This window comes from Tachysurus vachellii, chromosome 17 (genome assembly GCF_030014155.1).
Source record: "Tachysurus vachellii isolate PV-2020 chromosome 17, HZAU_Pvac_v1, whole genome shotgun sequence".
Taxonomy (NCBI): domain Eukaryota; kingdom Metazoa; phylum Chordata; class Actinopteri; order Siluriformes; family Bagridae; genus Tachysurus; species Tachysurus vachellii.
The window spans coordinates 8514555-8531141 of record NC_083476.1 but is presented as its reverse complement, the minus strand read 5'-3'; the positions used below and the strand labels follow the sequence as shown (position 1 = coordinate 8531141).

The following is a 16587-nucleotide window of genomic DNA, read 5'->3' as shown; positions in this document are numbered from 1 at the left end:
GTTTCACCTCTGATATTATTACCTGAACAATAAGGAGAGACAAGAAACTGCATTTCTAATGCTTTCAAATAAACAATATACAATTGCATGAATTATCCTTGAATTGAACAAAGTGTGTAACTAGAGGGAGAAGTTTACATTAAAAATATACCTTTTAAATGTATATATATTTTTTAAATACACCTTTTAAATTTTGATGTTAAATCCACTATTGTTTTATACAGCAGTGTTGCTTTTTTTTCAATACGTGTTCATATTCTCCATATTCATGCATAAGCACTTCCAGTTCTGCTGGTGAGAAATATGCAGACTTTTCTTTTGTCTGACGCTGTTGCCATGGTGACTCGTTATATCTGCGCTCCATTGATAATGGCTTTTTTAGTTGTGGTGCACGCGCTTAACACAGAGTCAGTCAATTTAGAGTTGATAGAACTAACTCTTTTCAGCTGTTCTGAAACCGAAAACTCAGTTTCCCAACTCAGAGTTGAAGTTTAAACTCAGAGTTGGTTGACCCTCCTTTCTGAAACAGGCCTCTGGTTTGAAGATAATCTGTTATTTACATTTCTTGGTATATGAACTGAACTAAAGAAGAGTTTTTCTAATGTAGCGTAAACGACCGGTCAGGTGCCAGCAACAGAAGCGTCACGAGGCTGTCATGTGACTTAAACTTCTGCAACTCACACATCCGGTTGTGTGTAGAAGGCACAGAAAACACTCCGAGAAAGGGATTTTTTTTTAAAATTATTCCTATCTTTTAAACTGGCTTTAAAAAGAAATATAACCAAATCAAAATTGTTACTATTTTTTTTTTCTTTCAAACTTTCAAACTGCTTATAGCTTCAAAGCTAAATGTTAGGAATGTCGGCCAACAGTTTGTCGTACAATGACCAAGGAGGAACGGACACAGGCGTAGAAGTTGGTCAGGAAACCACTCCGACCACCAGCTTTGGTCTCTTCACCAGCGACTTTAAAAAGTAAGCTAACATACAAATACTAACTTTATTTTATATCACGGTTTGTGTGTGCGCGCGTGTACCCAGTTGCTGCCGCGTATACACGTCTGACGCGCATGCGCGGAAGGGACGACGGCTTAAAGTCGCTGTTTTTAAAATGGAAAATGGCGATGATTACAGAGAACTAATATATTTTTTTCTGTATCTGTAAATAAGAGACGTGCGTTTTTGTTCAGGAAGGTCGTTGTATCAGCGTTAAAATTAAGTGTATTTTTCGATATAAGAAGACATTTTAAACAGGTTTAATACAGACTTGTGTGTAAACAGATATTAGATCCGTTTTTTCCCCCACATCAGATTATGTTGTAAATCTGTATGATATCTGGTTATCTGACTCATAACTCATTGTTCACGTATGATTTTCGTTTTAATTGTGTTTTAATCTTCATTAATATTTAGTTATGGGCTATGTAAAAATCCCAGTAATTAATCTGTAGGGGGATTGAACAAAACACCCTGCACAGTATCTGAGGAAACCATATACTGTATGAGGTTCTTTAAGGACATTTCTTGGGCCATGGCAAAGATACGATGAAGCTGGTCCTAGCTTTAATGTGAAATTAAAGGCATTCAGGCAAAATTTAAAGAAGCTAAAAGCTATATTCAGCCAAGTGCATTTTGGCTGAACTGTTATGTATTACATGTATAATGATCAGATTTAACATGTGTTGTGAGCAGAGATGCTATGATGTGCATGTCAGTCAGCCTTCAGGCCTTACTTACTGATTTATTTATATATTTATTTTTACGTCATGGTTTTATGCTCATAACGCAGTTGTTTGAGTTGTATGAATGAGATAACTTTGTCACTCTTGAAAAAGCTCTCTGCCACTGTCTACTTACACTTTACATTTGTAAACATAATTTCATGCATTGCATCCATAGGCTGAGGATACTTAAAATGTTACCTAGTTCCCCCCTAAAAACTCACAGTAAAGACACAAAGCAGGTGACAGAACATGGGTATTTTTTCAATACATTCATCCATCCATCTTCAGTAACTGCTTTTTTCTGATCAGGGTCACAACCTATCCTGGGAAAATTAAGGTGGAAAATAAAAATTCACACCAGATATGATATAAGTTCATCACAGTGCACCTTAATACACATATTCATGCACTCATAAGTTGTAGCCCCTCTGCATGCCAGCATAATTTTCGACAGAGGAAGAAAACTAGAAAACACCGCAGGAAGCTCACGCAAACACAGGGAGAATATAATCCAGCAGTACGAATTTTGGATATGCAATTTGTCAGTATTACCTTCAACTTTTTCCATTATTCTATAATCACTAGGATTAAAAATACATGAAGCACTTTATATTGCTTAATACAGATGAGTAAAAATGCTTCAGAAATTCTAATTGGAGAAAACTCACTTGGTTTATAATTGATTGTGCAAAGATTGTTTCCACAGCACACATCAAAACAAAATGCTCCTTTGTTTTTGGCTCCAAGAAGGCTCTTTTTTCATTTTCTGTTTCTTGTAAAGTCTGGTTTGAAACATGTGATGCTGTCCCCTAGTGAACAAACTACTGTTACATGCAAGCATGAAGGCAGACACTTACATGTGCATCCTCACATGTGGACATGCAACTAGTGAATTCTCTCCACCTTCTCACTTGGCCACGCCTCTGATACCACAAAAGAGGCCATTAAATAGGGCTTCTTTTTTATTTAAAATGTCATTATTTTTGTTTGTGTATTGCTGAACATTTATTCATTCATTTTCTACCGCTTATCCAAACTATTCTTGGGTCACGGGGAGCCTGTGCCTATCTCAGGCGTCATTGGGCATCAAGGCAGGATACACCCTAGACGGAGTTATTGCTGAACATCTGCTGAACATTTATATCAATCATTGCAGTTGTTCTTTTGCTTTTAACGTGTATGGCCAGTAGGGTGTAGTAAGAGATTAGTATGGTTAATGTTGGCCGCTGCCCTACATCAGGGCTCAGATTTGCTAATGCTGTGCTAGGTTTACTCAGTGTTAGCTGTTTGCACCTAGGTGTCCTTTTTTTTTTTAAACCTGTGGAATGTCTGGGATACCACAGGCTTTCACAGAATCAGTGTTGGTGGATTTCTTTTTTATTTTCTGCCTAATTCATTATGCTTTGCACTAAAAATATGCAGCGTGCGAAGTGATAATGTACACTGTCCACTGTTGTGGAGATGTGGAAATGGAAACTGTAGCACTGTACAAATGTGATAAGCGGTGTTTTGTCTGCGATGGTGTCAAAAGATAAAGTGTAGTGTAATAGGAGTAAAAGAGTTGGCTTAAGTGTGTTCAGCAGTATTGTATTGTGTAATTCTTGACTGTCAGTGAGAATCAATAAAGACACATACACTATGTAAAATAGATTTTGTTTTTATGATAAACCCTTCAAAGGCTGGTTTATGATTGCGCCATATTGATTTTTCCCTAATTGCAATATTTTTTCATTGAAAGGTATGGCAATGAACGGTTTAGATCCATTTGCCTAATAACAACAGAAACTTGAGTAGAGAAATTCCACACTTTCGGTTTAAGGAGTATAGGGGAGCTGTAATAATATGCTCAGGTGGTTGGTGGATTTTAAAATGATTCTGAAGGAATAAAAGGAAAATTATTTGTCTAATGTTCACATGGCTTATATTTATCTCGGTGGATGAAGGTGGACTATAGATGCGAGGGTCAAGAGTTTCTCAGAGCAGCCACTGCTGGACCCTTGAAATTAAACCTTAACCTTCAACAATTTATAAACATAAATGACCATTAAACAAACTGGAATGAAGTAAAAGTAAATTTTCTTTACTAATTTACTAGGTCTTTTCTTGCCTGTGTCTCACCTTTTACAGGTTGCTTTTGATTTGCTCTGCATTTTTACCATCTTCTGGCATCTTTTGGGGTTGATTGTACGAAATATTCGAGTTTATCTTTCAACCTAGTCCATAAATCTGAGTCTTTAAATCTGTAACTGTACTCATTAAATTATCATCATGAGGCTTATCTTCAATAAATCTTTTCTTCATATACATCGATCAACCATAACATATATAAATGAATGAAGTGATATAGAATAAATGAATAGGATTGTGAATAACATTAATCTAAATAAAATGGTACCTGCTGGGGAGGTGTGATATATTACGCTGCAAGTGATGGTGAACCAATGCAGGGTCATGGGTGCTCAAACCTCATTGATGGGCGAGGAGAAGGAAGGCTAGCCAGTCTCTTCTGATCCCACAGAAGAGTTACTGCTGCACACATTGCAGAAAAGTTAATGCTGGCTTTGATAGAAATATGTCAGAACACACAGTGCATCACAGCTTGTTGTATATGTGGCTGCATGTCCACAGAATGGTCAGAGTGCTCATGGTCACCACTGAAAGCACATACAATGGACAAGTGAGCATCAGAACTGGTCCATAGAGCAATGGAAAGAAGTGACCTTGTCTGATGAATCAGGTTTGTTTTTACACCAAGTCAATGGCCAGGTACATGTGTCAGGCAAGCTAGCAGAGGAAGTGTGATGTTTGGCAATGTCCTGCTGGGAAGCCTTGGGTCCTGGCAGTCTTGTGGTTGTTTGATAGATATCACCTATCTAAACATTGCAGGTCCAAGTACACCTGATCATGGCAACAGTTTACCGTAATGGCAGTGGCCTCTAATACACCCTGTCACCCTGAAAAAATTGACTTTGGTTGCTTTCAGTCTATGTTTCGGGTCATTGTCCATCTGCGTTTTGAAGTGTCATCCAATGGCCTTAATTTGTCTCCCTAAGAAGGTGGTATGCTTTGGGTCTTTCTTGTTTCTCTCTCTCATCCTGTCAGCAGTTTGCCATTACATGAAAAAGGAAAGCATGAACAACTTTATCCTGGTCAGCAGAAGGAAGAATGAGGTGCTCTAAAATTTCTTGGTAAATGGGTGCAGTGACTTTGGTTTTCAAAAAAACACAGTGGACCAACACCAGCAGATGACATTGCACCCCAAATCATCATAGACTGGAAATTTAACACTGGACTTCAATTAACTTGGGCTATGAGCTTCTCCACCCTTCCTATAGTCTCTAGGACCTTGTTTTGAAATACAAAACTTGCTCTCATCTGAAAAGAGGACTTTGGGCCACTGGACAACAGTCCAGTTCTTCTTCTCCTTATTTCTCGCTAATTGGGCGGGTCACAAATAAAAGAATGCGTCAGTGGGTTGATATATTGAGGCATCTTTTTCCTCACCTAAAAATTGGTTGGTCTGTTGTACATCTAAATATAAATATCCGAATGAAATAAAAACTGAAATATGACTGTTATTGTTTTAAATAGGTTTAGATCTCAATCTAAATTGTCTTCAGTTTATAGGAAAAACAGTTTTGGATGTAAGTGCGTCTTTCCTTTATTTCACTTCAGAGAAATGATAATTAATAATAATTATTAATAATAATTAAACTTAGCATTGGACTCATTACCCTTTCTGTATATGGACTTGTACTAATGCTGTGGTCAATAATCTGCAGGCAAACTCAGTCAGTACATTGACCATTGTGTTGAAGAGGAAAGTGTCGTTCCAGCTCTCTGTTTATCTAGTGTTGATAAGAGCACCCATACATCCTGTTAAAGGGAGGAGAAAGTGTCCAGAGTCTGAAAGGGCTGAGACTGTTGCATAAAAAAATCATGATTCCAGCACAGTGTTCACCTTCTTTGCAGTTTTATTTTGCTTGTTTTTGACTCTCTTTGGTTTAATTGGACGCTAACTCTTAAGGATGGTAGATTTTTTTTTTTTTAAAGGGAAGAGTGAGCAGAGTTAATAGTTAACATGTTCCAGTCTGCTCATTGTCTGTACACAGTTGGTGTAATTTTGTGGAGATTTGGATCTGGACTACATGCTTTAAAAGAAGCACTGTTTGATAAGGAATTTGACCGAATTCTTGACTGATTGTGTCTCCACACCATCGTACGAATTTGATAAGGAGTGATGGACACATTCCAGAGTTCTCCCAGCTCACATGGTACCTGATCTGATGTAGCGCTTCTCTATAAATGCTATTCTGTTTCTAGTACATAGGGTAGAAGAATAGCAACAGACACTGCATGGCTTGGAGAGAACTGCTCTTTATATAGAGCGTATTTTGTCATTTTGACTATTGGTTTAATAATAACTTGTTTGGGATTTAAAAATCTATCACATGTTCTTTGCTATGAGGGAATTTAATTGTGACTAAGTTACTTTTTATGGATGCCACCTTGTCTTAAGTTATTGCAGGGAATTCACTTCCATTCTCTTCTGTCTGATCAATAATTATGACTGGAGTTCAAAGCAAAATGTATAAGTAAAGCTTTAAGTAGATTAAAACATTAGGTTTTGAAACTGGACATATTCACTGGATGGTGTGGATTTATGGATAAGATGAATGGTGGTTTGTCTGGACTCTACTCTGAAGCACAGTGTGCTGTGCGCAAGGTGCTGGTTTCTGCAGAGAATTTGCAGCTTACGCTGAGATCAGACTTCAGTCTTGAGGAACACACTCTCCGCTGCCATCGCAGAGGATGTCTAGAGGCAGAAACCACAGGGTATTAAATCTCACAATGCATTTGTGCACTTTTAGGCTACTTTCATTCTAAAGCTTTTGCACTGTTTATAGTACTGCTATGGATTTCTTTGATTAATGTTTCTGTAAGATTTTTGTGATAAAATGGAACTGTTTTTAATAATAGATCCAACGGTGCTTTATTACTTTTTATTATAATACATGAATTAGTAAGGATGTTGCATTAATTTCTTACTTAATTGGGGAACCACAATGCTTTGTATACAAATGAACGCAACAGCGCCTATGCATGCGAGCTATGCAGAATTTAACACGGTGTTCATGACGTTCACTTAATTTGTGTTCTCAGTTTCAGCATTCAGTCATGGCTAAATGTCAGAGGGAGTTGTGGAATTAACCTATTGCTAAGTATCTTAGATTATGTTAACAAAATTTCCTCATGATCTGCTCAAAATATAGGTTTATTTGTCATTTTTGAAAATGTTCCACTAGTGCATCATATTATAATCAGCAGAGAATATGCTTGAACAGCTTTAGTACTCGCACATCAGCCTGTTATTCTGGCCAAATACTAACACAGCATTGCATTTGCTTGCCTCATTGTAAGTAATCCAATGCTTTTTATTTCACTGGACTGGAGTTCAGCTGCAGTTCAGACCAGGATTGTGAACAGTCCTTGTGAATAAAGGTTTAGTCCACCAAATGAGTTTTTATTTTCTGTGATCCTAAAGCAGGGGTCGGCAACCCACGGCTCTGGAGCCGCAAGTGGCTCTTTCATACCACTGCTGCAGCTCCCTGTAGATTTGGAAAATAAATATTTAATTTAAATGTATTTTATTTTAGTTAGTTAGTTTAAAAAAAAATGAAATTCTAAGATTATGCTCTTGTAACATTAAAATAAACCGTGTTTAATTTTTTTGTCGCTCAAAACATGCGCATATTTTGTTTTTCTCAAAATCAGCTTTCCTCCACGGTGGACAAAATACACAAGTCTCCATGTGCGAACACCTGAGACAGATTCCAAGGGACCGTCTGCAAAGTGCAAAACTCGAAAAGCGAATACAAAACCAGTCAATAACTTCACTGTAATACACTGTACTGTCACCAAATTCAGCTCACACATCACTGATGTCCTGATACAGTAGTTGTACTACAACACTTATTTGGGAGAAATGTCTTTTTGTATAACTTTTTATGATTTTTCATAATAAAAAAAATCAATAACTTCACAGTGTATTACAGTGAAGTTATTGACTGTTTTTTTGTATTCGCTTTTCGGGTTTTTGCACTTTTTCCCTTGGAATCTGTTTCTCAGCTGTTTGCACATAGAGACTTGTGTATTTTGTCCAACGTGGAGGAAAGATGATTTTGAGGAAAATTGGGTTGTAGCTGCCTCTCTACATTACTACGATTTAAAAAAGAGGTGTTATTTGTGTAATAAGAGCGTTTAGCTCAGGAGTTATTGACTCGGGGAAACTCCAATCTGTGAATATGCGGCTAAGTTTACTTAAGTGTTAAAATTTTGATGTCATGAATACAAAGAGGACTCAATTAGACATTGAACATTTTATGTGAAAGTAACCTTCGACCCAGCATCTTTTTTGTTAAGGTTAGTTCAAACTGTTCAAAATATTTTTGTTTGCTTGCAGAAATAAAATTTCGTTTACTCGGTAGCAGTTCATTGATTTCATAAATGCAACACACTAGTTTTTTCTATACTTTCCATAATGGTAAAAAAACGATATATGCAGTGTTATCTTCATTGTAGATGTCAAATGGGTTTTGTGGCTCCCTGTGTTTTTTTTTGTTTTTTTTTTTCCTGTGGGAAACGGGTCCAAATGGCTCTTTGGGTGTTTAAGGTTGCCGACCCCTGTCCTAAAGGAATGTAATTGAAGTGAAAGCATGTTATTCCACTAGATGGCGATATAGACATAGGCTTTGATGCCGTAACCATGTCCCTTTCCAAATGAGCTACAATAGTGGGTTTCACTGTGACAATTTCTTTTCACCTTATGCCATCTTGAACAAATACTGCAAGTCAATTTGTATTTCATTTCTAGCAATTTAGTAAAATAGGTTAGATGAACTGCAGACATTTTTTACATTTTTTATTATTTATTTAAAGTTAGTTATTTTTTTTTAAATAATTGTCTAATAATCAAAAGGTATTAATACTCTAAGCTAGCATCATGCTCTACTGATGAAGCAAGCCTTTCTGTTCGATGTTGCATGTCATGTTAAATGTCTTATGGTATCTGACTATGCTGGGAATTAGCCTAGGTTTTTGGAATTGCATTTAGCAATCAGATACAGATGAAAGGGATGAGGGGAAAAGACTGGGAGAGTATGCACCTCAGATAAATGAATCTAATATCTTTCTCATTTTTTCTGGCTAAATTGATTGTACACTTGTGCAACATTCTGCTCTCTGAGATTGGCTGGTTATTATTTATTTATTTAATAATTCGTTTAAAAAAAAAATTGAGAAATGGCTGCAGTTTGCATGGGGCACTGTGTCAGCATGGCTGTGTGTGTTGGGTCCTGCAGCATGTAGTCTGCTTGATTAAATCCAAGCCTGAAGCGAATCAGCTGTGTCTGATGAATCAGAGCTGGGCGAATCAGTGTGAAATGAATCTGTCTATGAAAGGAAGTGTGTGAGAGCATTTGTTTTGTGTCAGAATGAATTTCAGTGCAAGACTGAATCATGGTGAATTGAATCTGTTCTAGGAATGAGGACCTAAAGGAGATGCTGGAGAGCAGCAAGGAGTCTCACAAACTGGAGGCCATGAAGAGGGTGGTGGGGGTAAGAGACAAATAAAAGAACATAATGAAAAGTGACATTATGTAAGTTTTTCTATGTAACTTGCACATTTATTTCTGTGTGTATGGTGGCAAGAAACCTTTGTGATAACAGCCTAGGTGGTTTATTTAAATGGCAATAAGGTATTGTCATTAAAATAGTTAATTTACCACACATTTGCAATCAGATTATCCAGATTACATGCTGGCGTTCCATATTTCTGGAGAGATTTTGCCTTTCCAGATCTGTGTGTCTGTGTATATAAAGATTGCCTTTTTTTTCTTTAGCTAATAGCAAAGGGGAAAAATGCATCAGAACTGTTCCCTGCTGTAGTGAAAAATGTTGCAAGCAAGAACCTTGAGGTAAGAGCAGCACTGAATATCTTCCGATATCTTTATTTCATGAAAACGTCTTTGTATATTGTGTTACAATTAACAAACTGTTAATATATAATCTTCACTGAAACCTACACGTGTAATAATTTTAGCTTTGTTCAAAGTATGTTGACCCATGTCTAAGGACCGAAAACGCTGCTTTATAAAGAATTGTATTAATTAAAGGGAGAACCCAGAGAGAGAAACAAAATAAAAGGAGCATTTAGTTATTTGAAGGCTGGGGATTTGGTCATTTTATTTCCACATTCTTCTTGCTAGCTGTGTGCTGAACTCTGCACTACTATCGCCTGTATACAGATACACCAACACGTATTTACATTTACAGCATTTGGCAGACGCCCTTATCCAGAGCGACGTACATAAGTGCTTAAATCTCTAACATTGGATACATTAATGCTGGCTCACTAAGTTACATATTTAAGATACCATGAGTTTAAAACATTTGTTCAAAGTTACAATGAAAAAGTGTGAAAGGTGGTTTTTTTTTTTTTTTTTTTAAATGCAAAAGATAAGGAAAGAAGTGCTAGTTGAAGTGTTTCCTGAATAAGTAGGTCTTCAACCGCCGCTTGAAAATAGCCAGTGACTCAGCTGTCCGGACCTCTAGGGGAAGTTCGTTCCACCACCTTGGCTCCAGAACAGAGAAGAGTCTTGTAGTATACTTGCCTCTTACCCTGAGAGATGGTGGAACCAGTCGAGCAGTGCTGGTAGATCGGAGGGTGTGGGGTGCAGTGTGAGGAGTGATGAGGGCTTTGAGGTACAGTAAGAGGGTGCTGGTCCATTTTTGGCTTTGTAGGCCAGCATCAGTGTTTTGAATCTGATGTGTGCAGCTACCGGAAGCCAGTGGAGGGATTGCAGCAGTGGGGTGGTATGCGAGAACTTTGGCAGGTTGAAAACAAGCCGGGCAGCTGCATTTTGGATCATTTGCAGAGGACGGATTGCGTTCATAGGTAGACCTGCCAGCAGTGCATTGCAGTAATCCAGTCTAGAAATGACAAGAGACTGAACAAGTACCTGAGCAGCCTGTGTGGACAGAAATGGCCGAATCCTTCTAATGTTGTAGAGAAGAAACCGACATGAGCGAGTCACATTAGCAACATGAGAGGAAAAGGACAGTTGATTGTCCATGGTTACCCTAAGGTTGCGAGCTGTGGCTGAAGGGGAGATCAGATCGTTGTGCAAGGATATAGCAAGATCATGACCTGGGGATGAATCACCTGGGATGAACAGCAGTTCAGTTTTGCTAGGATTGAGCTTTAACTGATGAGCAGTCATCCATGATGAAATTTCTTCCAGACATGCTGAGATCCGGTCAGAAGCTGTGGCATCTGAGGGTGGGAAAGAGAGGATAAGTTGTGTATCATCAGCATAGCAGTGGAAAGAGAACCCATGTAAGGAAATAACTTCACCAAGAGAGTGAGTATACAGGGAGAAAAGAAGAGGACCATGTACTGAGCCCTGTGGGATGCCAGTGGAGAGTCTGTGTGGAGCAGATGTCACTCCCCTCCATGTTATCTGATATGAGCGTCCTTCCAGGTAGGAAGCAAACTATTCCCAAGCTGTTCCGCAAATCCCAAGACTCCTGAGGGTGGATAAGAGAGTCTTGTGGTTGACCGTATCAAACGCTGCTAAAAGGTCAAGGAGGATAAGGACGGATGACAGTTTGGCTGATCTAGCAGCATGTAGTTTCTCAGAGACATCCAAAAGGGCTGTCTCTGTGGAATGAGCTGCTTTAAAGCCAGACTGGTTGGGGTCTTGGAGGTTGTTCTGTGAGAGATAGACAGACAGTTGATTATAGACAATGCGTTCAAGAATTTTTGAAAGAAACGAGAGAAGTGATACCGGTCTGTAGTTACTGATGTCTGATGTATCCAGAGCAGGTTTCTTTAGGATGGGAATAACCCTTGCTCTCTTGAAAGTAGTTGGTACCTGACCAGATGCTATGGATCTATTGACGATAGTGGAAATGAAGGGCAGAAGGTCTTGCGAGATGGTCTGGAAAAGGTCTTGCGAGATGGTCTGGAGCATAGTGGAAGGGAGTGGATCCAATGGGCAGGTGGTAGGATTGCAAGACTGGATGAGTTGTAAAATCTCTTTTGCTGCTACAGTTACAAAGGTGTAGGGGAATCCATACTCTGAGGTGTAAGTGCAGTCTGGGCTGAAGTGAAGGTCCGGCAGATTTCCTCAATCTTCTCCTGGTAGAAAGAAGCAAAGTCTTCTGCAGTCAGGGAGGATGAAGGAGGTGGAGCCGGGGGGTTGAGCAGAGAAGAGATGATGTTGTGGAATTTACGAGGGTCATGTGAGGATGCTTCAAGCTTTTTCAAGTCTTGGCAGAAGTCACATCTGAGGAGAACTTGGCAAGAAGTGTTCGGTAAGAATCAAGATCTGCATCAAGTTGTGATTTCTTCCACTTTCTCTCTGATGATCTTAACTCTCTTCGATTGTTGCGCAGCACATCTGAAAACCAAGGAGCAGAACAAGAAGTATCTAGACAGTAGGACGTGCGTAAAAATGCATATATACATATTAGGCACCCATAGATGCTGCAACTACAGCAATTGATCCTCAACAACTTACACATGTCCATTAAGGGAATTGATTCTCCCCTGACCTCTGTGCATGTGTGCGTGTGCTCACGTCTTTGTCTTTTTTTATTTTATTTATTTTTTAAAAACACTCCTGAACTCATACCCTCACTTGAGTAGTCACAATTGATGATTGAGCATGTAAAAACAAATGTATGAACAAACTTGATGAAATATATTTTAACGTAGGGCAAACATCATGTGAAGCAATGTAATGCTGTGGTCTTCTACCAGTAAACAATTGTCAGGTCCAAATAGTCTCTATTCGTTAAAAGCTTTTACAGTCTGACAGGCATCATGTTCTGCTTTAGAATGTCACAGTACATGTTTCTCTCAATGAAGCGCAGCTCCGCAGTACCAGCAGCACTCATGCAGACCATGATGCTACCACCACTATGCTTGACTGTAGGCAAGACACAGTTTTCTTGGTACTATTATACATGCAGCACATTAAATATCCTAAAATATATCCAAATTATGTTTCTATAGCATTGTCCCTTGAGAAGATATACTAAAATGGTTGCTAAAATGTGAGAGGTGTACTAACTTTTGTGAGATCCTGTAGTGTAGTCTGTGGTCACGGTCTCATGTCTTGCACTGTGTTTTGTTTTAAGGTTGCTTTAACTTGATTGTGTATATATGCTTTGGCACACTTTGAGAGTGTAATTTTTCAGCTGGAACAGGATGAGAGGTCACTCATACTGTTGCACCTAATAACATTTTATATTTGCATGCAGTAATTTCATGTCTCAAGTAGTTCAATAAGTGCCGAGCTCACTGTCATAGAAAATCAGCTCCTAACTTGACCTAATGAGAGCAGAGCTCGTTGTCTTGAAATCAGCATCCATAATAGTTCAGATATTTCTTAAAGGGCACATTTGTGAAATGAGTCATGTTTTATTGCAAAAATTTGCGTATATCTGTGTGTCTTTCAGCTGAAAAAGCTGGTTTACGTGTACTTGGTCAGGTATGCAGAAGAACAGCAGGATCTTGCCCTCCTGTCCATCAGCACCTTTCAGCGTGCTCTCAAGGTAAAGCCCTCTGATTTTTATTCCCACATTCCCAGAATGGTTTAAGGCTGAGCAATTCAGATAGATTTGCAATTTTGTTACCTAAACTGTGTGTGTGTGTGTGTGTGTGTGTGTGTGTGTGTGTGTGTGTGTGTGTGTGTGTGTGTGTGTGTGTGTGTGTGTGTGTGTGTGTGTGTGTGTGTGTGTACAGGATCCAAACCAGTTGATTAGGGCCAGTGCCCTACGGGTTCTCTCCAGCATTCGTGTGCCAATCATTGTGCCCATTATGATGTTGGCCATCAAAGAGGCTGCCTCTGACCTTTCACCTTATGTCAGGAAAACAGCTGCTCATGCCATACAGAAGCTGTACAGGTACACACACCCCTGCATATGCACGCAGACATGCATATCCCTTTTAGTAAAGGGAAAAATAAAAATAAATGTGTAGTATTAAGTTACTAGCATAACATATATTTTTAGTTAAGAGTTAACAAAAAGTCATCCTGACTTTTAGATTTTAGATGCAACATCATAATCTTTATTATTAAATAACTATAAATGAATAAGACCACACAAGTTTATAAGTTAAGATGAATAATAGCCAGGCATAAATGTCTGTAATTTGGGTTGTGTGGCATCTTTAAAGTTTGTATTATGAGCATTAATGTGACATTTACCATGTCTCACGTTTTCTAAGTACTTATCAATCAGTCTCACTTTGTATCACTTTCCTTTTCTTTCCTTTTCTGGTCTCTGTACGAACATTTTGTTCATGCTTCCACCCAAATAAATGTTGCATGATCATTTTTTTTTCATGTTAGTACAACCAGAATCTTTTTATGTTGTTGTTTGCTCTCATACCTTACACAGTCTGGATCCTGACCAGAAGGAGCACCTGATTGAAGTGATTGAGAAACTACTAAAAGACAAAAGCACGGTCTGTTTGACACGTCACCTACTTTAATCACTCGAAACAAATAAAAAGTGATTTAGTATAAACATTAGGCTCATGTATGGTAACTAAGATGATATTTCACGCTAGCAAAATTGGGGTGGCAAAAGCTATTATAAAATCCAGTAGATTTTATAGGTTCATTTAAATGCGTCTAGAAGAGCATTAATTTAATATCACCAGATGCTTTTAATTGTCTTTAAACCTATGCCATACAAGACATTTATTTTTCTATTTTGAACATGCAAAGCAAATAGTCTTTATATGTGTGTAGCAACAAGTATTCAAAAAACTGAATGTAAAAGATTTTGTAGGAGCAATGGAATAAACAGATTCGATTCTTGGCATGAGAGACCGATCGAAATAGGAAATAAGATTCATTCTTATAATTCTTGATTCAGCAATGGGATCATATGCAGTTAAAATATAGAGTTGGAGACGTGAATTATTATTATTAAAGAGGTAAAAAAAAAAAATTAAGGTTGGCTTATCCACAAAACACTTCATAAATTAATATTTTGAATATGGCAAAGACAAAACCTTATCATATGTGGAGACAAGCCTAAAACATTCTTGTCCATGATTGGTCATCTTTGCACTGTTCGATTGACCATGAACCAGGGTGTATGTTTTAATGTTAAGTAAGAACTGGAATTGGATCAGGGTTGTTATTCAAAATTGAGTTTAGTTGAGCAAAAGTAAGATGTCTCATATTTCATATACTGTACTGTGCACACACATTTCTGAAGCCTAAGCCATAATAAAATATCAGGTAATATCTCTTAGTTTGTGATGTCATTTGTGTAGCAAAGCGTAACAGCTGATAAACAGGAATGATTTTCTTTGTGTTGTAGCTGGTAGCAGGGAACGTGGTGATGGCATTTGAAGAAGTGTGTCCAGAGCGGATTGATCTGATCCATAAGAATTACCGGAAGCTGTGCAACCTTCTAATTGATGTGGAGGAATGGGGACAGGTGGTGATCATCAACATGCTCACCCGCTACGCCCGCACCCAGTTCATCAGCCCATGGAGAGAGGTGCAACTATTAAATTTGATTACTCTGATAATTGCCTTTACTTTTATGATGTGATTATGACATGGATTATGCTCTACTTGTACAACTGGTTCTGGTCCACTAATTTGATTGGATAAATGGTGTTCAACAGAGCTGCATTTTTTTTTTTTTTTTTTTTTTTTAAATCTAAAAGCGCTGGTATGTTTCACTGTTTGTATCACACTGCTTGTCTGTGTTCAGTCCACAAATGTTTCTAGCAAAAGATTATTACATTGAAGCCATTAGTACCCTTACTATGGGCTGTCATTTAGGCCGTCATTCCTGCTTTAAAAAAACAGCGTCAACGGCCTGTCTGGGCAAAGTCAAATTTAAATAATGGCAGTTTAATACAATATGCATCACATCTGGCAATTATTGCCATCTTGCAATCGTGTACATACATGTTTCGTTCTCTGGTAATCAATGTGTTCTGTTGCATGTTCACACATCTGTAGGACTGTGGTTTTGATGAAAACTGTGAAAAGACATTCTATGATTCGGATGAAGAGAAGAGAGATGGTGTGACACAGAAAAAGCCATACGTGATGGATCCAGATCACAGATTATTGTTACGCAATATCAAACCTTTACTGCAGAGCAGAAATACTGCTGTAAGTACACATGCACACAAACATATCTTGTATAACGTTTGTGGAAGGGTTCATTTCGGATATAAAAATCAACAATAATTAGCCACCAGTCTAAAAATGATATGGCCCAACCATGATTTACACTCCATGTAATATATTTCCTTTATTTACTTACAGGCAGGAACAGTAACCACGCAGCCTATTTGTTTTTCATATTCTCTTGAGGAAAAAAATGTAAAAAAAAAAAAAAAAAAATTATATATATAAAATGCATATATAATGTATATAGTATTGTGGTTTCTGATTCTTTCAATTTTACTCTCACAAAATTGGATGGATCAGGTCTCAATGTGTCTTACAGATTTAGTGTTGACTGAAACATTTGCTAAAATTGAAGAACATGTGAAGGGTGTGATGTGATGCAAAAACCATTGATGATCAAAATTCCCCTCTCTCTCTCTCTCTCACTCACTCTCTCTCTCTCTCTCTCACACACGTGCCCGTTTTAGGTGGTAATGGCTGTGGCACAGCTGTATTGGCACGTGGCCCCTAAACATGAACTAAACATCGTCAGCAAATCTCTGGTACGATTACTGAGGAGCCACAGGTATAGACACAAACGTACACTCACTCTGCCATATTACTCTTCAAAATATTTCTCCCTCA

At 38.1% G+C, this 16587-nt stretch overlaps 1 protein-coding gene across 3 annotated transcripts in view; it reads left to right on the top strand.

Annotated features, from left to right (window-relative positions):
- Positions 1-672: 672 nt before the first annotated feature.
- ap3b1a (adaptor related protein complex 3 subunit beta 1a) overlaps positions 673-16587 on the top strand; it is a 52787-nt gene continuing 36872 nt past the window's right edge. The window contains exons 1-10 of one of the 3 annotated variants that reach the window (XM_060890372.1): positions 5980-5997; positions 6450-6559; positions 9265-9340; positions 9625-9699; positions 13250-13345; positions 13536-13696; positions 14195-14261; positions 15131-15313; positions 15787-15942; positions 16431-16528. In XM_060890372.1, the coding sequence (XP_060746355.1) occupies positions 5995-5997; positions 6450-6559; positions 9265-9340; positions 9625-9699; positions 13250-13345; positions 13536-13696; positions 14195-14261; positions 15131-15313; positions 15787-15942; positions 16431-16528 (1025 nt within the window). In that variant the 5' untranslated portion in view covers positions 5980-5994. Of the gene's footprint in view, positions 975-5979; positions 5998-6350; positions 6560-9264; positions 9341-9624; positions 9700-13249; positions 13346-13535; positions 13697-14194; positions 14262-15130; positions 15314-15786; positions 15943-16430; positions 16529-16587 lie in introns of those variants that run through there. The other 2 variants (XM_060890371.1, XM_060890370.1) reach the window with 2 other exon arrangements.